Below are 27326 nucleotides of genomic sequence, written 5' to 3'. Positions count from 1 at the left end.
GGCACCTGCCCTTTCAAAAGCTGACACCACTCTAAGCGGGGGCGCGCGCATCGAGGCCGTGTTAGAGGACGGACGTGTTTTTCGTGGGCTCCGGAATGACAGCGTCAGATAAGTTTTTTTTTTTTTTTTTGCATGATTCGAGCTTGTTCTTTTATTTATATGAGTACATAAGCCACTAGATTGAAGCTTAATAGGGCTTACAATTTTGTACTGTTTCCTGTGTGACAGTCGCCTGGGTCTTTTTTTTTTCTTGTTCGTTCACCACGTGGCTGAAAGGCACACATGTGCTATGGTGGCTGGAGGGGGAAGTGTGACGGGCGAGAGCGGAGGGCTGTACGAATTCCCAATGAAAGATGGCGGTCACACCAGGTGGCGCTACCTGCGCCGTAGGTGCTTGCGGCGGCATTTGCCTGCTTTGCGTATGGCCGCTAGACGTTAGTTTCCCTTGTTTTTAATAATCGCTTATACCCCGCGCCCGTGCTCTGTTGAAGGCACTACGTGTGTTGTTTCGCTAAGAAGCATGTGTTCAAGTTCATAGCAATGTTAAGCAAGAGCAAAAAAAAAAAGAAAACCAAGAATGCTTTTAAATCAGACCGAACTGCCGTGCCTCCAGGTTTTCATATTTAAATGTTTCTTAATATCGGTTCGTTTTGACATGTTTAATCTGCAACAGTGTGCAAAACTGGGCTAGTTAGTTGATTTTCATGGTAAAAGCAGCGCAAAAAGACGGCAACACGAGACGAACGACACAGGACCGGCGCTGAACTGTTCAGCGCTGGTCCTGTGTCGTTCCTATTATCGTGTTCCTTTTGCACTGCTTTTACCATATTTATAGGCTGCTTCATTTGAACTAAACCACTTGCTCGGCTGCATAGCTCAGGTGACTTTAAAGTGTTTTTTCCTCTTGGTGAAATGTAAATCGTTTACAATCTTTCATAGCGAGTATATTGGCTTCAGTAGAGTGGGTTTGGTTTTTTTTTCTCTCTTAGTCCGCACCCACCTCCCCCTTCATTTCCTCTGCATCGTAGGAGGTTCTCTTGAGTGCGAAATGTCCAAAGCATTTACATTTTTCGGCTCCTTTTCCTTGAGAAAATTGAAGTGGGGATCGAATGCTGCAGCTGGGGGCTAGCTCTTTGCAGGGGCGTAGCCAGAAATTTTTTTCGGGGGGGGGGGGGGGGGTTCAACCATACTTTATGTATGTTCGTGCATGCGTTTGTATGTGTGCGTGTATATATACGCAAGCAAAACTGAAAAATTTCGGGGGGGGGGTTTGAACCCCCCCCCCCCTTGGCTACGCCCCTGGCTCTTTGATACTGAACATTTTATTTTATTATTTTAGCGACATAGTTCTATCTATACAAGGACCAATGATTTCTGTTAACTTACGGCTTTAGATGCATACTAAATACACGCAAGGGAAATTTTAAAACATGTTTATTTATCACACATTTGTCATCCCATACTTATGTCAGACATTTGTTATCACATACTTCCCTATCACGTAAAGAGGACTTGACCCTCCTCAACTTCAAATGTTTTTGGCGCTCCCTTTGGACACTCCTGTCCGGTTTTCTTTTTTCTTTTTTGTAAAGTACTTCGGTGCGTCCGGGAACACCACAGCGTCTTCTGACAAACGCGGGGTATCTCAACAACGTCACCGTTTATAATGTGTTGGTATATACTTTCGATGAAACTCACGTCAAAGTGCCGCTCGCAAACAACGCTGTCCCTCGTCAGCTCTTTGTCAGTCCGCTTAATATTTCGAGCTCATTGCTATCGGCTCGAGAGATCCTACGGGGCTTTAAAGACCGAAAGCTTCTCCGAGCACGATCTACACCCGCCTTTACAGCCAGGGACGAAGCATGTACTTGCGCGATTTGACGGCATGGTTCGCAGAACACGTGGGTACAGTGGCGGCTAAACAAACGACGACAGCGAAGGCGAGGCATCCGAACAAGGTGACGGCACAGCACAGAGAGAACGAACGAGCCAAAGCAAGCGCGGCGAGCACCTACTACTACACCAGCGCCCCTTGCGGCGGCCAGAACTTTCATTGCGTTCCGCGCATCCGTCTCCCACGGCGGGGATGCAGCGCTCGTCACACATGTGCTTTGAAGTGTAGCATACTTGCGGAGTTTTGTGATACTATTTGACTTTAAGTGTATCTAATCCGCCGTGTGAACGATCTAGCCATGGTCAAAAAGACCGTAAAGTGTACAGGGTGCGGAATGGGATGGAAAATAGAGGTTTGTACGGATGAGAAGACAGAGAGAGCTGACGCCAAGTGTAAGCAATGCGAGTTAGAGGCGAAAATGGAAATAATGATGGCTGCCCAGAATGAGCTCATGGTAAGAATCGCCGAGCTGGAGATTGCGTTGGCGACAGAGCGGGAAAAAACGATGGCTATGGGGGAAAGGCTTAAGTCAGCCGAGGAGGGGTTAGCAAAGGTAGTCAAGGTGAACCAGGAAGCAAGCGACAGCGGGAACAGCGCAGCATCGACCCCAACAGTGGTAGACGCGAAGGGGGAAACAGGTTTGGAAAAGACAGGTGCAAGGGTCACAGGACCCAGCTTCCGCGAAGTAGTTTTGGGAAGGGGAGGGGACAAAGCAGCAGTGGCACGCGCTAATAACCGAGGCAGTGGCCAGGTGCGGGACGGTACAGCAGAAGAGTCGAAGCACGTGATAATCGCCGGGGACTCGAATTTAGTTAGATGCGAAGAAGCACTCAAGGAAAGGGTGAGAGGCGACAAACGAGTTTTAATAGGGAAGTTCCCGGGACATAGACTGGGATCAGTGATGAGACAAGCTAGCGCAAAACTCGCAACTAAGGCTAATGGACGTAACCTCGTGATAATCGCGGGAGGTCTAAACGATGTCTTGAATGAAGAATCAGCCGAACAAGCGACCACATTGGCGAAAGGGGTCGATGACATGCGCGCCATTTCCCCTCAGGTGCAGATAGTGGTATGCACAATACCGGAAGTACCAGTGAGGAATATCAACTTGCAAAGAGCGGTTGTCGACGCAAACAAAGAGATATGGCGAATTAGTCGAGAGAAGGGCTTCAAGGTAGTGGATATGAACAGGGAGGTGCACAGGTGGGGCGGTTTCCAAAGAGACAGAATTCACTTCGATAAGAGGCTTGGTCATGAGGTGGGTTGGCGACTGGCAGGACGCACAGTAGCTTTTTTGGGGGGCACGCGGGCCCTTCGGAGCCCAGGGTAGCTCGTAATGAGGAAAACAACCAGGGGGACTCTTTGACAGGCAGTATAGCGAAAAACCAGAGAAAAGGTAAAAGAAGGGAGAAGGCGCGTGTTGCAATTAGTTACATAAACATGCAGGGTGGCAGAAAAAAGGCAAAATGGTTAGAGATTGAGGAGCAGTTAAGCAAGGAACAGATAGGTGTGTATGCGGTTACAGAAACACACCTTAGAGACTTGGAAGAGCCACCACATATTGACAATTATATTTGGGAAGGATGTAACAGGATCACATCAGAAAGGAGAGGTGGGGGTGTTGGAATGCTAATCCGTAGCAGAACAAAATTGGATAGAGTGAAACAAACGTGTTCAGAGCACATGTGGGTTTCGGGCACAGTAGGTGGAAAGAAAACGTGGCTAGGTGTAGCTTACTTGTGGACGGGGAATAACTGCAGAGAAAAGAATCTGGAGATATTGAAATGCATAAGCACCGATATTAAAGAATTTGGTCATGATGCCGAGATAATCCTTCTAGGGGACATGAACGCTCACATTCATGACCTTGACGGATATTCAGACACCAATGGCAAGTTATTGCTAAATCTCTGCGAGCAACGTAGTCTTGAGATAGTTAACGTGGGGCCTAAGTGTGAGGGGCAGATCACGTGGGAAGTCGGAAACCGGCAATCGAGCATTGATTATTGTCTCATGACAGAAGGAATATATGACAAACTTAGAGAGACGAGAATAGACGAGGAAGGCATTAACAGCTTGGGTAGTGATCATAAACGCATAATATTACAAATGGGATATAAAACTGATAATAAGAACATAGAATCAAAGTTTGGCAGCTTGTATCTAAATGACAAACAAATAACAAATATAGCCGCAAGAGTCGAGGAAAAAGTAGACGAACTACCAGGTAAAGACTGGAAGTATAGTGAGCTGCTACATATAATCACAAAAGAAATGGAAAAAAAAGAAGAAAACGATTTGTTGGAAAGGAAAGAGAAAGCCAGAAAGTTGGTGGAACAAAGAAATCCGGGAGGCGATCGAGAAGCGACGTGAGGCATCACGGGAGCACAGACAAGCAAAAAAGGAGAAGCGGCCACAGGACGAAGTCAACCAAATATGGGAAATATATTTAGAGCAAAAATCCATTGTGCAGAAATTAGTCGAGGCAAAAATTAAAGGTGAAAGTGAACGCTGGATGACAGAGATTCGCGAAAAGAAGAAGGCCGCGCCTAGGATATTCTGGAGCCACCTAAAAGCGCTGGGTAGGAAGTCTGTCACAATGCAACAACATATGGTAGATGAAGGAGGAAATCAATTGGAAGGGTATGAAGCGCTAGGTTATACATCCGAAAGATAACAGCCGATTCGTTTAAAAAGGTCGCCCAGGGGATTCCCCCGGTGAGTAAAAGTACGCAAAGGAGTGCAACCGACGAAGATGTAGTACTAGAGAATTTCAGTTGGAAGAAAGCCGAAGGAAAAATTCCTAAGCGCACTACACCGGGCTTAGATGGGGTTCCCGTCAGCCTCATTAACGAACTCGGATATAACACTAAAGAAGCACTGCTGAAAGCCGTAAGAAAGTGCTTACAGGAGAGGGAAATACCAGACAGTTGGCGAAAAAGTAGAATGAACTTAATATATAAAGGCAGGGGAGAAAAGGATAACATTCGATCGTATAGACCGCTAACCATTACATCGGTGCTATACAGGTTGGCGATGCAGGCAGTAAAATTAAAAATAGAAGCGTGGGTGGAACAAAATGATATTTTGGGAGAACTTCAGAATGGATTTCGAATCGACAGGCGGTTAGACGATAATCTGTTTGTTCTTACTCAGTGTATAGAAATATCGAAAATAGAAAACAGGCCCTTATACGTAGCTTATCTAGATATTACCGGGGCGTATGACAACGTTAATCAGGAAATTTTGTGGGATATACTGGAAGAAGTGGGCATTGGTGACGACTGTATACAGCTTTTGAGGGAAATATACCGAGAAAATACAGTTTGTATAGAATGGGAAGGAATAAGTAGCAAGGACAGCGTTGAAATTAGCAAGGGGCTGAGACAGGGATGTCCTTTGTCCCCGCTGTTATTCATGCTGTACATGGTGAGGATGGAAAAAACGCTAGAAGGTAGCAACATTGGATTTAATTTGTCACACAAACAGGTCGGCACGATGGTTGAGCAGAAGCTTCCAGGTCTATTTTATGCTGATGATATTGTCTTATTTGCGGACAGTCAAGATGATATACAGCGACTGGCAGATATATGCGGAAGGGAATGTGAGGCTCTAGGACTAGAATTTAGTGCAACAAAATGTGGATTGATGGTATTCAATGATCACGAAGACCATGCGGTCTTTATACAGGGCCAAAAAATACCGAGGGTAAGCGAGTACAAGTACCTCGGAGTATGGGTAAATGAGGGGGATAGATATATGGAAGTACAAGAGAAAGCATCGGTAGCAAAGGGAAAGAGGAATGCTGCAATTATGAAGCACAGAGCTTTATGGGGGTAGAATAGGTACGAGGTGCTTCGAGGGCTGTGGAAGGGTGTGATGGTCCCGGGGCTTACATTTGGGAACTCAGTGGTGTGCATGAAGTCAGAGGTACAATCAGGAATGGATGTAAAACAGAGGACGGTGGGCCGCCTCGCGTTGGGCGCTCACGGGAAGACGACAAATGAGGCTGTAAAGGGTGATATGGGATGGACAGGCTTTGAAGTGCGGGAAGCTCAGAGCAAAATGAGATTCGAAGAGAGGCTGAGGAAAATGAAGAAGAGTAGATGGGCAGAGAAGGTTTTCAGGTATTTGTATAGAAAAAGTGCTGACACGCAGTGGAGAAAAAGAACTAGGAGGCTCACCAGTAAATATACGGCTAGCAGTGCGGGCGATATGGCAACAAGGAGCATTAAGCGGAAGGTCAGAGAGGCGGAGAGGACTTATTGGATGGCAGCGATGGAAAAGAAGCCGGCTCTGAGTAACTACCGAAAAGGAAAAAAGGAAATAAGGAGGGAAAGGTTTTATGATAATTCAAGGGGAAGCGCTTTACTGTTTGAAGCAAGGTCGGGCTGCCTTAGAACGCGTAGTTATAAAGCGAGATTCAGTAACGAATAAGAACAATGTACATGCTGCGGGGGAACTAAGGAAACGATGGAACATGTACTGATTGAATGTGGCGATATTCACCCAGGTATACGTGTGGGCACGAGTCTACATGAAGCCTTGGGTTTTAGGGACAACAATGGAAAGCTGAACATGTCCGCGACAGAAATAAGTAAGAGACGGTTAGAGTATTGGTGGCAGAAAAGTAGAGATAAAGAACAAAAATAAATAATGGGGGAATAATAAGGTCATTCTGCCTTAAGAGGCAGAGAGATAGACCGTGAATTTGTATTTTTTGGTATAATAACATAGATTTAATCAATGTAGATAAGGTATTAGGCCAACATGAAACAAGGAAGCTTTTTTTTTTTTTCGAGCCTGGTGGCAGACATGTCACCGCCCCGTTACAAAGGGGACGCTCATAGCATCCATCCTTCTAGCGCCTGCTGTAAGGTGGTGCCATCTGTAGGTGCTGTTGTGTGGCCCTCGCAGTTCATGACCAAGTGTTCGATTGTCTCCTCGTCGGCACCACATACACGGCACATTGCATGATGATGATGATGATGATGATGATGCAAACTTTATTGGGGTCCAGAGAAGACGCAGAGGAGACCCCGCGCCACCCGGCTAGTCCCACGTAGGGACCGCCAAGCCGAGCTTGGCGGCCCGTTCGCGGGCACTCTGGACGGCCAGGGTTTGGTCATGGAGTTCTGGGCTGCGCAAGAGCGCTGCCCACCTGTCCTCGCTGAAGGCGGAGCCGATGGCTTCACATTCCCATAACACATGGTTCAATGTTGCTAATTGCCCACAGGCAGGGCAGTCCGCACTGGCATACCGTTCGTCGGGCTAGGGGTAGAGCTCTGCTCGCACATGTCCGTAGCGAGCACACTGAGGCAAGCTTCGTAGATGCTGCGGCACACGCGGCACATTGCATCTCCCACGCTGTCATCAAAGCGCCGGCGGTATGCCAGAGTTCTGAGAGCGCCGGCTCGTGCTTCGAAGAGGAGGCTGCTGGCTACACTATTGTCGAATAGGGGTTCGACATGGATCTCCTGTTTGGATTCCCTGTAGATCCTCAGCGTACTCTTCTCCTCCATGTCTCGCCGCCAAGTGTCAGCCTCCGTCATTCGCACTTGGGTCTTAACTGCTTTGGACCACTTACGCTCGGTGTCCTCCTGCACAGGGCTCGTATAGAAGCCGTATTTCCTGCTGAGTTGCTGCAGTCTTTTCGACCATCTGGTACGGATGCCGTTGCGGTGAACATAATCAAATATTCGCCGTGCCCAGCGATGTGGCTGCATCAGGCGCAACCTGCCTTCGTAGGACAGCTTGCTCCGAGCTTGCCGCATTTCGAAACAGGACCAACCCAGGTCACCCTGGACTGCCTCGTTGGCAACGTTGCCGTGGCACCCCAGAGCAAGTCGTCCCACGGCGCGCTGACTGCGTTCAAGCCACTCCCGGGTCTGCGCAGCGGGGCAAATCACTGCATTAGCGAAAGTCAGCGCCGGCACGTGTACCGCCTTCCATAGTTCGCGCACCATAATGGGGCGGTTGAAACCCCACAGGCACCTCCTACGGAGTACTTGGCCGGCCCTCTGGGATGTTTGTCTCAGGTGCCTCTCGTGGTTTGCTGTATAATTGTGCCCAGAAGTTCACCCCGAGGTATCGGTACTCAGGTGCTTCGGGCAGCAGTCCTCCACCTGGCAGTGTCAGCAAACCAGGAAGCCCCTGGCCAGAGAAGTTGACCACCGCCTATTTCTTCGTGTTGAACTGCAGTCCCAGTGGCGCCATGGCCTCGGCACAGCTGGTAACGAGGGTCTGCAGGTCGCCACTGTTTCCCGCCAGCAGCACAATGTCGTCAGCGAATACGAGTCCCGGCAGGGTTTGCTGTTCTTTGAGCCCATCGCTTATGCGCTCCACCACAAAGCCCACCCCAGAGGCTAGTATTGTGCGCTCTACACCGGCGGTATACAACATATAGAGTAAGGGTGAAAGAGGGCAGCCTTGTTTTAATCTCTTGCCCACCCTCACCTCACTTGAGTAGGCTCCGTTTAGGGTGGCCACAACAGAGCTATCTCTATCTTATTATATCTTATGCAAGATTGCTGCCATCTGTCGGAGGTTTGTCGAAGCTACTGATTCGGCGCCATGTTGGAGGCTTGTGTCCGAATCGTAATCGTATTGCTGTCGCTGCTATAACTTCTTGCTTGTATCGGCTTTCATAGTGGGAAATCGGGGCATAAAAACGTCAGACGAGTGTGTAAGGACCTGCACACGTTACCGGCATGTCCTCGTTATTACGTTGACATTTATTACGTGTAAAGAACTGCCTCACAAAGAGAAGAAGGTACAAGTTTGTCACCGAGTCACATGTAAGCCTGTCGTCGTGAAGAATGAAGCTTTGCGCTGGGTTATGAACTTTGTTTTCAGTGTAGCGAATAAATCGTTGTTTGCTATCTGAAATTCTGAATATCATGCGTGTAGTGTAGGATAGCGGTGAGGAGGCTTTAGCGCGCGTCACGGCTAGGGACAGCGATGAGCGATGACGGGAAGAAAGTGCTGTTGACCCATTTCAAAGCGTATTTTGATCAAGCGACAGCCTACGTCGACCAAATGTATTGTGCCTTTAATTTTAAATAAAACATTTTCTTCTTTTTTTATTTTTGAAGCAAAAAATATTTCGCTGCTGTAGTCGCCTATGTACGCACAATTAAAATGTAAAATGTTTCCACTGGCCATGCACGTGAAAAGTGAACATGAAAAGTAAAAGTGTTAGTTGCTCCAACAAGTGGGTACCGGCTAGCTGGTATTTTATTGAATATCCTTTCGATATGTGCTCGTAAATAACACGATACGCCGAATATTTGCGTCCGCATCGTCGCTTTCGGGGCCTACTGGCGCTTTGCAATATCAACCCGTTTACGCAAGGCAGTTTTGCTTCGCCGACTGAAAGCTTGCGAAACCACCTCAGCGCGTAACCAACGCAGCCACGGTCGAGTGTAACACATATGGCGGAACAGGACTTCGTTTGTTCCATTCGAAAAGTGCCACACACAAGCAACGGTTAACATTTCATAGCACACAGGGGTGGATACGTAAGGATTTTTCCGAAGGGGGATCAGCCTCAGGGAGAGCCTGATATGTGCTTTCCTTGGGACATAAATTAAAAATAAAAGTTAAGGGGGGGGGGGGGGGGCGTCAGGCCATCCCTCTGAATTTAGCAGTGATAGCACATGAAATGCTTCAACAATACGCAATACGCGCGCTTAAATTCCGCAATCGAAAACAAACTACACGCTCCAGCACAATCGGTCCGTCCGCTGGGGATCGATAACGTGTTCGAGCTACCTAACATGCAATTGTTTCGCTATGCAATAAAGAAAGCAAGGATGTCAACAGCAGCGCAGGCAATCACGAGTAGCCGCGATGCAGCCGTGAAGCGTACACGCAGCCGGTTTCTCTGTGCCTGCGAGCACACGGAGCGAATACTGCCTGGTTCCGGCATGACACGAAAGAGCATTCGCCGGAGCAGAGGAACGACCTGCCGCTTCTCGTCGGTCGCGAGGAAATATAATATGGAGGTTTGTTTGCTGTAAACCTTTTTTCAGCACCCCAATATCCTCAAGCTCAGCAACACGGCGCATGAAAATATGTCGGCATTGCCATTACTATCAGCCGCCACACGCCGATACTAGAGAGGCGATACGTACGCTCCGCGTGTGCACATGCCGAGCGCGCTTAGCCCTCAACATGGCGGAAATGCGCACGGCGGCCGCTAGATGGCAGCAGATTTTGCATAAGGTCTATAAGTTATAAAACTGTCTTTCAACTTTCCCTATGTAAAAAGCACAGACGCCGGAGGGGACTGGCTCACGTGTGGGTGGCAACGCTGAGGGACGCACTGGCGCTGCACGGGTGATGACATAGGCTCCGGATGCCCTCTAAGCGTTCGCCAGCCAAAGCTCATGTGTGTATACTCGCGGACAACTTTTCTTGGCAATAAAGCGAAGGCTACAGAGCCACAATGCACGTATTCTACCGCTAATGAATGTAGTCCCACAATTGCGTCCGTATTTTTTTGCGTGATATATATAAAATACTCCTTCATTTTCTACATGTAGCTTTTTGAGACAGAACGCAGCGCACACAAGCAAGATATTTGCATTTCTTTTACTTTATACGTAGTCACTTTGCGTTCTTGCGCGCTTCGGAAAAATTTTTCTAGATAATTTTTGTGGTTTTTATACATACATACATGGGACATGACGGCGACGGCAAATACTAGCCGAGAGCGTCCATATACAATTGCTATCGCAATAAAACGACATGCTTGCCATTTACATCGCGAGGAGGGTTCCAGCCAATCACTTGGACAAGGGCAGAAAGAGAGAACACACCGCTGAACTCAGCGATGTGTCGACGAGGTTCAGTTGCCATTTATGTTACGTAACAATGAACGAAATTATATGACGTGTGGCACAAAACCGCATTCTTCGGCCACAAAGAAATGAGCACAGAGGTAAAAGGTATGCGAGTGTCGAAGCTACGACACTTCGCATATCTGAAAGAAACAGCGATGACATAATAGTCATCAAAAGAAACGAGGCCATTTGTTCCCGAATACAAACATAATATATTTACAGAGCACAAAAAAGAGCGGAAGGAAATAAAGGACAAGGCACGCACAACAAAGAGGAAACAAGCCTACACGTAGCTAAAAAGCGCAAATCGAGCAGGGATGTTATAAGTTATAAAACTGTCTTTCAACGTTCCGCATGTAAAGGCACAGACGCCGTAGGGGACAGGGTCACGTGTGGGTGGCAACGGTGACAGACGCACTGGCGCTGCACGGATAATGACAGTAGATGACGCTAGACACTGTGGAGGGCAATGGCCAGATGCCCTTTCAGCGTTCGCCAGCGAAAGCTTACGTGTAGCTCATTCGTCGTCCTAGAGACGCTGGTTTCGCCTTGGTTGCATGTCGTATATAGCACCAACGCCAGGCTTGAGGAGAATCTTGACGAGGTATGTGCGTCCAGGTGGAAGCTTGCAGCGACCTTGATAGGGTGGCTGCACGGTTCTATTGTTCTTACATCTGCTACTGGCGTGTGGATTCTGTCTGCGTATGTCACCATCTGTGAAGCTCTCTGTCACTGCATTTCATGTACTACGTCACTCACACCCCGTGACGTCAGGTCACGTGACCTTTCGGCGCACGTGCAACGGCAGTGGTTGGCAAAACACTTCCGCTGCCGGCTCAGCGTGGTACAGTCGCACGGTGTTTGGCGCACGTATATTTTTTTTATTTTGAACCTTGTCCTTCATCTTTCGGTTCCAAGATTATTTGTGGTATGTGTCAAAGAACATATAAATGTGTCGTGGACTGCGTGACGAAAAATTTGCCACGCTGCTGGCTGTTTAACTTGGAGAAGTGAACCGACGTGGTGGTCTGTGCGAGGAACAGCGGCATCGCGTCTTCGAAAATGTGTCGCGTTTACTGTGGCGTGTAGTGTGCGTTGAAGGCAGCGACAATACCGGTTCACCATTGCGGACGTTGAAACTGACAATATTGTGTGTGGTGTGTGAATAACGATGCATCTTGTTTGCGAAAACATTGGCGCACGTTGTATCTAACAGGGCCATTTGCAGTGACCGGTTGTCGACGTAACATCAGGATTGGACATTTTATTTGGCGCGTAATCTGCGAGTGCGTACCTCTCAGTGTTTGTGCTGCGTGCACACAAAAAAATAAATAAATAACCGTGCATGATGTCCGGGCTGAAAGATGAGACTATACGCATCAGTGTTGTACACGTTCCTCTAAAACGGGAACGGAAGCTCGTTCCTCGTTCCTTCCCAATCTTGGAACGAGTTCTCGTTACAAGTTCCCATAATCTGGAAGGAACTCGTTCCAGTTACATTCCGAAAATTGGAACGTGTCGTTACATTAACGTTACATTTGACTTTTTAATGAAATCACAGTGCCGGACAATCCTGAGGCGAAATGATGTGACCAATTTAAGTTCACATCGAGCTACATATACTTAACAAATTTGAAATCCCCGGAAGCCGGTTATATGCAAATACAAGGAATTTAAAGAAACGCTCCTAGACGAATTTTTTTTAGACCACCGGCCATACTACTGACGCGTCTAACTGCACCTTTCGTGCTCGTCTATTTGAAGCGCAACACACATGGCACTTTCCACGTCAGTCTTCAAATGCGCACTCAGTATACCGCGCTTCAGGTATTCAAATAGAAATTTCTGCACATACAAGCAATATAAATAAGTTTGTTGCACGAAGCTACATCGAAAAGTACAATATACGTAGGCGTTTAATCAGAGCTAATAAACATTGTGGTATGAGTAGAAAATACTGTCCAGGATACATATTCGCAACTTAGTAAAGAACCTTTAGCCAACCGCTAAAGAGCACGCGACGAGAAATAACATTCGCAGGAACTTAGCCGAAGCTTCGCAGTCGCCTAGCGCGCGAACAAAAAGCCAATAAAATGTCGGAAGCGTACGCTGCACGCGGCAATGCGCTTACTGTAGGGGATAGAACCAAAGAGTGACTTCGCCACCGTTACATAGGGGCCCAAGATCATTCATGCGCAGTGGGAGTCCACCGCGCGGAATTACGGTGGTTAGCATTTGGTGCTTCACTCCCTTTCCGCGGCCTCTAGCGTTGTGATTGGTTCCTCTGTCCCATGCGCGTCAGACATCAGATTCACAACGATGATTCGAGCCGTTCGAAGACACCGCGGAACCACGCGCATGCAGGCATCTCGACTACTGTAAGTCGGCTCAACCACGGGTACGCGTAGCAGAACCGCCGGAATACGCAGCCACACACACACACACACACACACACACACACACACACACACACACACACACCACACACACACACACCACACACACACACACACACACACACACACACACACACACACACACACACACCACACACACACACACACACACACACACACACACACACACACACACACACACACACCACACACACACACACACACACACACACACACACACACACACACACACACACACACACACACACACACACACACACACACACACACACACACACACACACACACACACACACACACACACACACACACACACACACACACACACACACACACACACACACACACACACACACACACACACACACACACACACACACACACACACACACACACACCACACACACACACACACACCACACACACACACACACACACACACACACACACACACCACACACACACACACACACACACACACACACACACACACACACACACACACACACACACACACACACACACACACCACACACACACACACACACACACACACACACACACACACACACACACACACACACACACACACACACACACACACACACACACACACACACACACACACACACACACACACACACACACACACACACACACACACACACACACAAAGCTACTTTCGAGTAGGCCGAACAAAAATGTCACCGAGGTAAAAAGATAGCGCGCCCTTCACAGGTGGCGGCCTTACTGTGGGGTTCGATTATTCTTGAATGTCAAGTAAAAGTTCTCCAATGTGTGTCTACGCTCCAGCACGACCCCTTATTGCTGTCAGACTGGCTCGGACGAAGAGAAAACATCAGCTATGCCTTACGCGGTCGCCCAGCCGCCCAGTTCGGCATGACGTTCTGCGTGCGTGCCCCTATTCAATGCCGAGGAACGTTTACAGAAGGAACTCCGTTCCCTCTGCCGTTCCTACGTAAACGTAACGAGTTACCATTACAGTTCCACCGAACCTCAATGGAACGGTGGCGTTCCTCCGTTCCTCCAAAAAGGAACTAGTTCCTGGAACGCCGTTCCTTGGAACGCCGTTCCGTACAACACTGATACGCATGAGCTACCAGCGTGTTTTAGCACTGCCGAACATGCATGCATGTGTTTTAGCATTGCCGAACGCGTATCGCCTTTTATTGGAGATGTACGTCTTAATGGAAGCAGTGCAGATTCTTGTTTGTCATACTCTAGTTATCTTATCATTACGGCTCGATATTTATGAAGTGACATTCCGAGTTTGTGTACCAAGTCTAAAGGAGAGGAATATGTATGGAAACACGTTGTAGGCATCAGCTACAGCGATGTAACCACGCAAGAGTATATTTATAATTAAATTATTGTGTTTAACATCTCAAAACTGCTCGGTGGATTATGAGGAACGCCGTAGGGGAAAACTTCGCTTTAATTTTCACGGGGATTTGTTAACCTCAACCGAACGCACGCTAATGAGTGTTTCATCCATCCCCGATCAGAATTTTGCGCCGTGAATGAGAATCTAATCCGTGACCTCGCGCACAGTAGCCGCCAATGCTGCACATCGTTTAAAACTGCAGTGCAGATTTCGCGACGGAAATTGAGTACGTTCACATCCATGCCACGCTAATATTTCTACAAACACCAGTCGTCGTGAAAATGTACAACGAATTCGCTTTCGAAGAGCGTAACATTTTTTTATGGCTGTCATCCACGACGAGCAAATCATATGTTGATCGAGCAGAATCGATCATTATAGGCAGTGACTATTCCTTTTAACAGCTGTGAGTTCAGAAAATAGCAATTTGCAAAAACATCTATCGAAGTAACAGACACAAGCGCTGCTATGCAGAGATCCCGCCGGCGGAACTTTCTTGCCAACCAGCGCTTGCTCCGAAGGCGGGACGGCGGGACTTGGGGGCGGGACACTGCCAGTGACGTCACACTGTTTGCAAACAGGGAGAGGTCTATTACATCGCAGACCAGACAGCTGAGCCTTATTGGGTCATCATCACCGACTCAAGAGCGGACCTGCAGTCCTCGAAGTCCCCGCGGACGTAGGAAGAACTTCAGTCGTCTATGCAACAAAGCCTCCCACCTGTATCACCACAGCCTTGTTCTGCAATGGATGTCAACCCACTGCGGAATTCAAGACAACGTTTTAGCAACGTCCAGGCTGATCATTCTGCCAAAGCTGGACATGACTCCTCGAAAGAAATGGTCGAGATACCTTTCTCGAGAAAAGGCGTGGCGACACTTGTATCAGCACACGCTTGGCGCTTCCAGCGATGAAAGGCACCATGTACGGATATTTATTCAAAACTGATCCATCATGTGACTTCCACGTGTCGCGAGAACTTCAAGCGGCACTAACAGACGGTACGATTTTTCATGCGATTCGACGTCCGACACGGCGGAGGGGAACCGGAATGGTGACCTTTCATAGCATGGTTACTTACAGTGGCTAGCATGGTGACCAAGATAGCCTGCGGGATCGATTCCCGTAAACATGCGTATATCATCTGCAAAATACCAACAGCGAATATAGCTTGGAAGGTATTTTAAATGATTATTGAAGTTTGCGTGAGCGATCGACACCCTCAAAGGTGACCCCCCCCCCCCTACTTCCCTCACGTGACCACGCTGCAACGACTTATGACGTCATAGCCGCCATTATTTTGCCGCGTTCGCTCGCGAACCGCGCGGAAGTGTGTCACAGTTTTGTGCGCCGACGTGAGCGAGTGATAGTGGCACCCGGAGTGAGTGATAGCATGGTCCCTCAATACTTTTTGTATTGAGGGACCATGGTGATAGTGAGTGAGCGATAGTGGCACCCGGACGCTTGTTTTTGAAACCAAAACTGACACTGGTCGGTAATGAGGAGCCCGTAATTAATTATCTGTGGCGCTCTGCAACAAACGATGTGCCGTGTTACGACTTACAGGCCCGCAGCAACACATTGCAGCAAAAAAACACGAGGCCAACATTTTTGTGTCAGTACCCCTTTAAAGGGGCATGCAAAACTTTTTCAGCATTGTCAGAAAACGCTGCCGATCGGTAGTCGAAGCACGCGGCCTGCGATTTACAATAAATTCTCAGTCAGCTAAAAATCGCTACCTCTTTTTTCGACAAATGATGCTATTGACACAAAATCACTGCGTCACTTACACAAGTTCCACGCCATTGGCTGATTTCAACATTGCGCGCTCGGTAGTTTCTGCGGCCGCCGCGGGAGTCCGTCACGTACGCCGCGCGTTCGAAGAAAAAAAAAAGTGCTCAAGGTCACGAATCGCGCGTGACGTACTTTCTTCCCCCATGCCACCCCTCCCCCTGCTTAGCGTCCAGCGATTTCGTCAGGAAGAGAGGAGAGAAAAAGCAATTGCAGCGTGTGACGAATCTTTAACTCCGCTTGTGCTGGACAGTTCATAAAAATTTTTGCAGTGGTCGATTCGAGACGAAATAAGCTCCTTTAGTGAAGCCGTTCCACGGCTACTTCGAAAAATGTTGCAGGGCCCCTAAAAGGGACTGACAACAAATTTTTAGGGCACCTATTTTTTTTAGCGCAACGGAAAGCTAATTGGTCAGAGTGTCTAGGCACGAAGTGGTAACGTGGAAAACACCGTGAAACATTTTTAACGAGAATTTTTCTATCAGCGGCGAATATGAAGTCTTATACACACTTGACAACACATGCTGCAAACAGTGAGCGCGAGAGCGGTTCGTGTACAAGCGCGGCGGTTTACTGCGCATGCGTGCACTCCGCGCGCATGCGCCGCGGCTGCACATGGGCCACTGGCGGCCGCGAAGGCAGCGCCTCTTCTCATCGTGCAACTCCTTTTACATCGTAAGCAGCACAGAACAAAGCGGGGACAGATAATAATATACATACTCTAACTTTGAGGCCCAATTACGGCGCGCATGACAGCATCAGACTACGTATAGCAAAGTGACCGTCTTCATAATCCTGCTTCAAGGCTCTTCCGCTAGGCTGCGCGACATACCGGTTTTTGTTACTTTTAAGCACGCTTTAAAAATATAAATCCTACTCACAGCGCGAAAAAGATGCTGGAATCTGTCACTATATTTCATGGTCTTTTCATTTCTACCAGGATCTAATCACACGTTCTGCCAAGTTGTCGGTCCCTTTAATAGATGGCTTGCACGTGCCGTCATGGACGCAGCTCCTGAAATGAACAGGGACTCCACGATGGCGGCTTTGACGACAAACAAGTTGCGTCTATGTGAAAACGACGCGGCAGGAACGTCTCTGTGCATGAATAATGAAAGAACCTGCATGTGATGTTTTGATAACATGAATGTGACACCGGAAACGTTGCATCCCCACATGGTGGTGCTCCAACAGGGCGCTTTCTGTGACGTCAGTGAAAGCCATCTATAGACAAGACCAGACGTGCGTACCCGGCATCAGACTATATGTCGCTTATACGAAGCACTGCAAGAACAAGATTAAAGGGGCCCTGCAACACCTTTCTTTGTTATATTGGAATAGTCCCATTATTGACGTATGACTCTTCACGAGCCATATGCCGCAAAAATTTTTCGAATCCGTCAAGTCTAAGTGGTGTTACCAAAGTATAGAGATCACGTTCCGCAGCTTTCTCTCTCAACTCAACGCAGCGAGCGCGCGGAAAGCTGCGCGCGGCGTGAGGGGAGGGAGGGAGGGCGGAGGTGCGAGGAGGCGACGTCAGCGCCGGCGGCATTTTTTTCATTTTTTTCTCTTTGGCGTCTCGGCGCAACCACGTGGTCTGTGCCGCCACTTCCGGTCGGCTTGCGTCGTTCTCGTCGAGCGGAGTCGATCGCGCTGTGTATCGCGCGTGCTTGAAAACTGCGCGTCGGTTTGGTAATGTTGGGTGTGCACCTCGAACGCCGTAGTGTTTTCATCGCTCTGCCAACCATGGAAGCAAACGTGCGCGCTCGTTTGGAACGAATGACAGCTGAGATCGGTTTCGGCCCATACTCCTATACACCGCCTCGTAAGACTGCACTGGCAGACGACCCCGAAGCGCCGCCATTACCGGACGCCAGCATTGTTATCGGAGACACGCTGCGCCCGTGCCTCGGTCGGTCGTAGGAACGTGCCGACGATGCAGTTCTCAGCTGACGAGGCAACACTCGAACGGCTGCCACTCTCAACGGCAACCGGCGATGGTCAAAAGCACAGAAATATTCACGTTTTCGGCACTGCGCATGGCGAAGAAAACGGAACCACGCAACTACGAGCAGACGAGCTGTCGGTGAGACCGGAAGTGCTTATATTAATGTTTGTTCGGTGTTTTTAACGCGATAACATAATATAAACATACATATTATCTACTTATTGAACTCAAAATTAACAACGAAAGTAATAATGAGGGTGTTATCGTGATTTAACATCAGCCAATGGTGGAACTGCCGACAATCGCGTCATATTTTGCGGACTAATACATCATTTGTCGAGAGAAGAGGGAGCGATTTTCAGCTGACTTTGAGAATTTATTGTAAATTCCAGGCCGTGCGCATCGCTATAATATTTGGCTCGCGTGTTCTCGGGAGCCTCGACTACCGATCGGCAGCGCTTTTTGAGCATGCTCGAAAAGTGTTGCAGGGCCCCTTTAAGCTGTCTGACTCACCGCTATACATGCAACGTCCCTAGTACCATGCAGTTTTGCCACAACGCTGAAGCAAATTTGTCAATGTGGCGGCAATATTGAGTCAATATTTGGTGCTACTAGGGGTAACACCCCAGAAGACTTGCAACATGTTTTGTGCGACTGCAGGCGATACGCATGAGAGAGACAGTCTCTGAAAGCGGCATCAAACCTTCAACAGGACTCGAGGTTAGAAAAGCGGCATATTCTCGACCAATGGCAAAGTACCACATGTGCGTCACGCGCCCTGAAGGTGCTCTTAAAATTCTTGGGAGCGACATCCCTTCACGAATCTCTGTAAACAGTGCAATATACGTGTGTCGCTATATATGGTGTTAAGTGTTTATTAGTCTATATATCATAATCATCCCCCACCACCTGGAGTAGCATGTCAGGAAAATAGCCAGGCTAACGTGTCTAGCATTTCATTTCATTAAAGCATTTATTTCTCCCTCTCTCTTGTATGATGATTATCTCGAAGATAAGCATGACGGCCGTTAGTGCCCAGCATGGGCAATCATCGCCATGTGAAGCACCCATGCACATTCGAAGTAGTGCGCATGCTTCTACAGCCACCTCTAGCTCCTGCTCTTTGCACGGCAAGTGAGGCGCACTTGTCTATGGCTTCGACAGCACTATAAGAACATTGACCAGTGAATGTGACCTACGCCACTAGTTCTGTGAAGGCCACCGATGTGCGAACACTCCGATCACAAAATGGTTCAAATCCATTCACTGTCATATTATTTCATTCTACCTTCACTTCAATATGAGCTGTTTTCTCCTACGGGCTACAGAAGGTATCTACACCTTTTATTTAATTTTGTTAATAAACACTTTTCCTACAGCCAGCATAAAGGAGGAGAGGCCACTTTTGCATCACACCCGCTCACCTTCCTCCACTGCATTCACTTTAGATCTAAGCACAGCTATGGTGAAGTCTTCAGAGGGCCTGCTTCCCATTCTGGAGGTATAGGTTACAATTCCCAGTGCCTGTGGCCACTCATCACTTTTTTTGACGGAGAGTCACCCCAATCTGTCGCTCGGTAGTGTGAATACACAACTCTAGTAGTGGTTTAGGACAAGAAAGACGCAATTTCTTAAAGCCATGTGGGAGCATGGCTCAGCATCGTTGGGGGGAGTAGTGGAGGATTACACAGAGAAGAAGCGGTCACCTTCTCAAGAACTGACTACCCTCAATACCGAACATCAGGCTGTGATACCTTCTCTGCCTATTATAAAAACGGCGGGAGTGGGAATAGAACCACAAACCTCCGAGAGGATTGGCCTCTCCACTCTCTTCTTCCCTGTTCTAACATCGTTTCATTCTCCCTCATGAGTTGCCGAAATGAGTGTATTTCCTAACCTCAAACCGCACCTTCACTGTCACCCTAATTAACAATCTCCACACCCCCTGCCACACCTACACTTCTTTAACGGAAGCCTATAGGTCCCTCACATTTATGGCATCGTGTTTGCAGGATGACGGGACATGTGGTTCGTGAGATGGCATTTCTGTGAAAAAGATGCATTGCATCGAAAACAGGAGAAGGGACGTTCTTCAGTGTGCAAGCGGATGTGTTCCATGAGGTGGCTTTTCATGCCAAATGATGCATTGCAATGGACACAACAATAGGGTCGCTCTCCTGTGTGAGAGCGCATGTGCACAATGAGGTTGCCTTTCATCGAAAAGGATGCATTGCAGTGAACACAAGAAAATGGACGCTCTCCTGTGTGAGTGCGCATGTGTATCACGAGGTTGGCCTTCATTGAAAAGGATGCATTGCAGTGGACACAGGAAAAGGACCGCTTTCCAGAGTGCACGCGCATGTGACTAACGAGGTGGTGTTTCTGGGAAAAGGATGCATTGCAACGGACACAGGTGAAAGGACGCTCTCCTGGGTGAATGAGCATGTGCTTAACGAGCTGGCATTTCATCACAAACGATGCATTGCAGTGGACACAGGAAAAGGAACGCTCTTTTTTGTGGCAGGAATGGAGTCGATCTCGCACAGACGCCAATGAAGAAGACTGCTCCAGGAACACAAGGGCCAAGGAACCTGCAAAGCCATTTAGAGCACAGAAAAGCAATGTAAATTACGATTGCTATAATGCGTGGAACCAACCGCAGCAGCAACCAATACGTAATAGTTGTTCTACAAGTAAGTGAAGTACATGATCAACTTGTCACACCTAAACCAAAGCTCCATTTATGGCAAGAGTGCACCATCCCAGCGAATCTCCTACAATTCCCATCTTGCTGCATATGAACGCTATGCTCAAAGAGGCACTGCAACAATTTTTAAGCGTGGTCAGTAAGTACTGTGGATCAGTAGTTGAGGCTCCTGAGAACCTATGAGCCAAACATTATAGTGCAGCATGCGGCCTGAAATTTACGATTAATTATTAAACCCAGCCAGAAGTCACTAGTTCTTCTCTCGACAAATGATGCCACAATAAAAAATGGCCGCCTAATTAACACAAAGTTCATGGACTTTTTGCTCATTTGAGCATTGTGAGTGGCATAGTTACCTTGGCCGCCGCGGGATGCCATGGCGCATCCTCAGTGCTTATTGAAAGTAAGCCGCACATTCAAAGAAACAAAAAGAAAAGAAAGTGCTCAAGGTCATGATGCACGCTTGCTGGTATGAAAGGAGACGGAAAGTGCATAATGGGTGTCACAAATCCTTTTAACTCCGCTCATACTTAGTGGATTCTAAAAAAAATTTGCCACAGGTGATTTGAGAGGCAATAAACTCTTAAAATAATGCCTGGAGTTTTACATGCCAAAACCATGATATGATTATGAGGCACACCTTACTGCAGGGCTCCCGGAATTTCGACCATCTGGTGTTCCTTATAGCGCATTCAGATGACGGACCGAGTCCGGATGTGGCGGGGCGGACAGCGCGTCACGTGACCTCACATCAGCGATTCTCCTCGTTCACGTGGCTCGCGGACGGATGAGCCCAACCTGTTTTTCACATCGGGATTCTGGCGGTGGAGCGCCGCAGCTTTAGTGGACAAACAAACTGGCAACCAGTACACTTTTATTCTGCTCGAGCCCTTCATGCCTGTCCTCGCAGTTGATTTCAGCTCTGCTGGCACTTAGTTCAGTTCATTTCTGGGGCTGTATTCGAAGACGATCACCTTTGAGATATATATCTCCTTTAATGTGTGCTGATTGGCAGGTTGGAGAGTAGCGGGTAAGTTGTCGCTTTAATCATTGCACATGCAGGATTCTTCGGCAAGCAAAATGGCGCTGTCGCCGAAAGCGGTCGTCTCAGAACACGGCCCATGTTTCATGTTTAAACACTGGTTTTAAGGTCAACATGCGAACCGACAGAAGGAAACATAATGTGCAGCAGTGCAATGTCCACTGTCGGTACCTGTTATCCGCAAAAGAAAAAAAAGCTCCCAATATGGGCACATCATTCTATCCTTCCTTCGTATGCGTGCCCTACGCGTGACAGCAGCGAGGTCAGTCTCCAGCAGCTCTCTGTAAATCAGATTCTTCTTTTCATTCCGCCAACAACACCGATTTCACCGAAATGAATTACAGTCCTCGACAATACTCGACAAAGCTCTGCGAGCTTCGCGTTCTGTCGGCTTCCATGTTGTTAAATACTCTCAAACCGGTCTGCTGCCAGCAGGCGCAGGTGAGCGCAGAGTCTGCGGTCGAGAGTAATCCGGCTGTTCTCTCCTAGGACAACGTCTGTCGTGTGGATGCGCCTGCAGGCGGTTTATCCGCGGATCAGCCGTCCGCGTCCACGACAAATCCGGATTAGGTCCGTCGTTTGAATGCACCATTAACGTGCATTGACATCGCACAGCCCACAGGCCTCTAGCGTTTCGCCTCTATTGAAATGCGACGGCCGCAGTCAAGTTCGAACTCACAACTTTTGGGCCAGCAATCTAGCACCGTAGCCACTATACCAGGGGTCTCAAACACGCAACTCATGGCCCACAGATGACTGTCTTCGTCCCATATTAAAGATGACAGTCTTTCTTGGGGAACTTAAACGCAGAAATTTTGGTCTGTCTGTCTGTCTTTCTGTTTGTCTGTCTGTCACCTGATTCAGCGACCTGGCCAAAGTTGAACCACTTGCTTACCGCCCACCCATCTTGAACTGGTACGGCTGTTCATACTTGTGAACGTTGTCGATCAAAAAGTAAATATTACGCACATCTGAGGCGCAACATCACTAGGTAAGTGTTAGGTGGTGTGTTCCTTTAATAGAAAATACATAGATACGTAATTGTAAAGACCCTAGTTTCTTAAGCTGCGCTAAAAATGCCTATGCGCACCGACAAACGTCCTCTGCCACGGAGGAAGGAAACCCTCTGCACAAGCTCATGTTTCCCGTCGTATTGCCAGATGGCGTTCATATCTCATGCAGCGTAGAGTCACTGGAAAATCAGAGTACCGCAAAGGTAGGCTGCACGCGGGCAACATTGAGTGGCGGCGGCCATGTCCCTTCCAGAGCGTCCCGCGGGTTGCTAGCGTGTGTTGAGAAGTGACCGAACTTTTAGCCTCAATGTCGTGTTACGCTCGGCAGAACGGCATTATGTGTGTGTGTGTTTCTTCAAGAGGATATTAGAAGGGATTTCGAGTCATCGACAGGTATGGATCGACTGCGCGGTTAGCGTTGTAACTAATGAAACGTACGGCGAATGTTGCCATGTGCTCGCGAACTCTCTTCATGGCACCATCGGTATCTTTTCGTGTCACGCGCGGGCGTGTTCGCTAGGTCCGGAGCTGTAAACATAGTTGCATTAGCGCAGTGACATCATGCGAGATGCCATTTAATTCGACATTTGGTGAATCTTGACTCTTTGCCTAGCTTTGCAGTCCGTGTTCAGGTTCACTGCACTCGAGAACATTATCGAACAACATCGATAACATTCAACATTGCGTACTTCGACTGATCGCTGACGCATAGCTTGTTCGCGCACCGTGCTTGATGTTCAACTGGTTGATATACGTAATAGAAGTTGTGTGTGTACGGTAATTGGAAGTTGTGCGCGACGTCTTGATTCGGAACGCCAGCAGCCGAACGCACGGGCGAATCGGCGTGCGGTAGGTAAGGTGCATCTTATCTTGCGATACGTAGAAAATAGGCCATCAAAAATGATTGGCATCATTACTTAATTGTTTCATTTCCTATTTCTTGTCTCCTTAATATTCCCAAAGTTGCAATGAATTTGCAAATATTTTGCTGTGTTCCGACAAACAGTTCTTTTTTTGGCGTTGCCAGCGCGTAAACAGCTGGGGTTCGGTTTCGGCACTGCTGCACTTTTTTTTTTTCATAATGCACTCTTATTAAAACTTACTCGGCACAGCGCTTTATGTTCTTTTGATCAGAAATAGCACATCCCGGAATTTTTAAAGCGCATGCTACTGCAACACAGTATGTATATAGACCTAGGGCTCGCATAAAATCGACTCCCTCAATGCGTGGGATCAGTTTTTTTTTTTTTTGCTGTTGCCATTTATCACCAACTATACAGTATTTTAAGGGTACGCTCGGTGCAATGCAGCATTAGCAGCATTTTTTGCAACAAATGTAAAAATACGCTTGATAACACTGCCTTGTACCAAGTTTATCAACAGAGTTCCACGCTTCTGTTTTGTGCAATGCCAAAGATCATGCCACAATTGCCTTCAAGGTATACCAGTAAACAATTATTATTTTAATAAATCTTCAGTTTCGCTCTCGTGCGCGACACGCTTATAACTCGGATAGCATGTGTAATCTGTTCAACAGATCGAGATATAAACAGCCGAGCAAATAGGAAGGTATGTAGTTTTCAATATCGCTCACCATAGTGAACCGAAAAGGTGAAGTATCCTGTCGCATAAGATCTTTTCCAGCAAAGTTAGTGTAGTTCACTGCAGGAAGGAGTGTTATTCGAGGGGGGCGAATTCGTTCAGGGCAACTATGCAGCCACGTAGAACGGCGCTCTTTGACATTAATTTTTCCCATACGGCAAACGAGATTCCCAGAGTAGCTCACCAGTAACGTTCGATTGATGGTGAGCTACTGTCTTCTAACATCTGCATGCAGTGGCGTAGCCAGGGGGTGGCACACCGCCCCCCCCCCCCCCGAAAAAAAATGTCTGCTTACGCCCCTGTCTGCATGACGCATTTAAAAAAGCGACGAAGTACTTCTGGGGACCGTGGTATTGCTAAATGTCCGGCCACGTTCTGCATTGAACGCGCCTGCACCCAAAGCGCTTGGAAGGGATATGGCAGCGAGAGGTCACGTGATGCGAGTAAGCCAATCACGCGCGGCGGCGGTGCGCGGATAACAGATGCGATACTCTGAAATTTTTCCAGTGACTCTAACGCAGCGCCTCCTCTATCGTCTTCACACGGCATTTGCAGCGGAGCACGCAGATACGCGGCCAATTTTTTCTTTATTTTCTTCATAATTATATTCATGACCTACAGAGGCATGACAGGTTTAACCCATTCTTGTCATGAGACACCCCCTGCGGTCACCACGTGTCGAGACATAACCGTGAAACAACTCTGTATTGTAGAATCTGCGGCCAGATTTTAGGCATTTTTAAAATAGATGTTGATATCTTCTAGGAATCCTGGCGCCGAATGCCCTTCAGAAATGGCCCATATATAATAAGTGGGAAAGGTTTTTCAAAAGGCAACAATAGCCGACTTTCTGTACAACGTCCGCCCCCACCTCCTACCTTCTTCACTATCCCAGCCCTTGCGGTACTAAATGTGATGCCTGCGGCCCGCTAGCTGGGGTGAGCTTGAGACCCCTGCACTATACCATCGTGGAGGTCAATAAACTCCTTTAAAGGGCCCCTCATCAGGCCACATAGCAAATTTTAGTTAGACGCTGGAAGTTGTTGTGTGCCGAATGAAGAGCAGTATGCCGCAAGAATTTTTCAAATCGGTTCATTACAAGCTGAGAAAAACAATAATTTGTAGCGGCGCGAAACCATGATGCGAGGAGGCGAGTTTCAAACCCTTGCCACTCGCCCCGTGTAGCCTTAGCAAGCCAAATCTCTTCCCTGCCCTCTTCACTTGACACATACGCATGAACACGTCATGCGCATGCATGGTCACGTGCGCATGACGTGCCCGAGCCAGCCCGAGCACGCGAGCGGCGTTGCATGGCCGCTACCTTTTTTTTAATGTAGCGGCCGTGGGCGTTTTGTCGGCATTCTCTGTGGTGTACTGCCTGTTTCTGCGGGACGGGCATGAAAGTTGAGACATTTGTACGGGCACGAGAGTGGCGGTATCATGAGCCAGTGCCGCATTAACGTTTACTTGGACGCGGTAGAATAAATGAGCATAATGAGTGCTCGAACGCGCCAGAACATTACTTTCGTTTCCAGGGCTGGTGTCTGCTCGATGCGCTAACCGCGGGGACACGAACGCATGGGAAAGGGAGGCACATTAGCCCCGCATCTCGCTGCAATTCACGAAAAAAAATGAAAAAGACGTACACATTCCCTTTGTGTGTCTCATTATTTCTCTCAAGCTTTATTAATCTCTTCAAGCAACAAATTACACAAACTACACATGTCGTGTCAAATAATTATCGCAGTGTCACGTGCTACTGTTGGTGACGTCAGAGCATATTCGTCTACGTAGAGGAGCGACGTCACAGCGCTACCATCTACGTAGGGCCATTTTCTCATGTACGTCATCCCCTCATTCTCTAAAGCGCGCACCCGCGAGAGCAAGGGCAAGCAGCGTTCACCTAGAAATTTGACCCATTTCCGCGGCGCGTAGCGTTGCAAATTTTGGCAGACGTGATCGTGAACGCCCAGTGTATGCATTGCGCTCGTTAGCTCAAAATTGTGGCCCCTTAAAGGGACTGTCTACCGACCTTCATCGCTTTTCTGTTTTGTACCGCAATAGAAAGCATACCGTCTGAAGTGTCCAACCTTGCAGCGGTTTCTCTCGAAAGTGACTAGAAATTTTTAAAACAGAATTTTTCTATCTGCATTCGGTCTTCTTCCATTGGCGTGAAACATGCCCACAACACTGGTTGGTGGACGCGATGACGATTGTAGTGCCGGTAAAAATTAAAACCGAAAACATGTGATTTCTTAGGATTACTCTATTTTCGCTGAACACTATTGTAATGAATGTAACAGTCGTTTTCAACGCGCTAGCAGTTAAATGAAGCCTTATTATACGATTACAGAACACTTGTTTTGCTGTAATCGCAGTCTATGCGTTCATTTTAGCACTGCTGCCGCAGTCCAAGCCAAGTCGATTCATCAAAAAGAGACAATATATGCGCGCCTTCACAGCGCAGCACATGTGAGACATCTTAACAACAATACAGCAGCACAGTACGACCAGCGCGGAGAGCCGCATGGCATAGCGCATGAGTTGAAGCAGAAGAAATTGAAGACGGCGCCGCGAGCAGCGCCACCGGGCGCCTTTTACAGCGAAAGCTGTTATGAGATCATTTCACCAGCCGTTTTTGGCGCCGTAGTTGTCCGCCGC

General features: G+C 48.0%; 1 protein-coding gene across 14 annotated transcripts in view; it reads right to left on the bottom strand.

Moving 5' to 3' along the window:
* LOC119390679 (gastrula zinc finger protein XlCGF8.2DB-like) overlaps positions 1 to 27326 on the bottom strand; it is a 170833-nt gene that overhangs the window by 123046 nt on the left and 20461 nt on the right. Inside the window, exon 4 of one of the 14 annotated variants that reach the window (XR_007415957.1) lies at positions 19641 to 20892. The exons of 8 other annotated variants lie outside the window; for them this stretch is intronic. Coding sequence is in view for 1 of the 6 variants with exons in the window: in XM_049415100.1 (XP_049271057.1) it covers positions 20715 to 20892 (178 nt within the window). In the remaining 5 variants the exon portion in view is untranslated. Of the gene's footprint in view, positions 1 to 19496; positions 20893 to 27326 lie in introns of all 14 variants that reach the window. 5 more of the 14 variants (XR_007415958.1, XR_007415956.1, XR_007415955.1 and 2 more) reach the window with 5 other exon arrangements.

This window comes from Rhipicephalus sanguineus, chromosome 4, assembly GCF_013339695.2.
Source record: "Rhipicephalus sanguineus isolate Rsan-2018 chromosome 4, BIME_Rsan_1.4, whole genome shotgun sequence".
Taxonomy (NCBI): Eukaryota; Metazoa; Arthropoda; class Arachnida; order Ixodida; family Ixodidae; genus Rhipicephalus; species Rhipicephalus sanguineus.
Note: the sequence above shows the minus strand (reverse complement) of the source record. Positions and strands in the feature narration are given on the sequence as shown.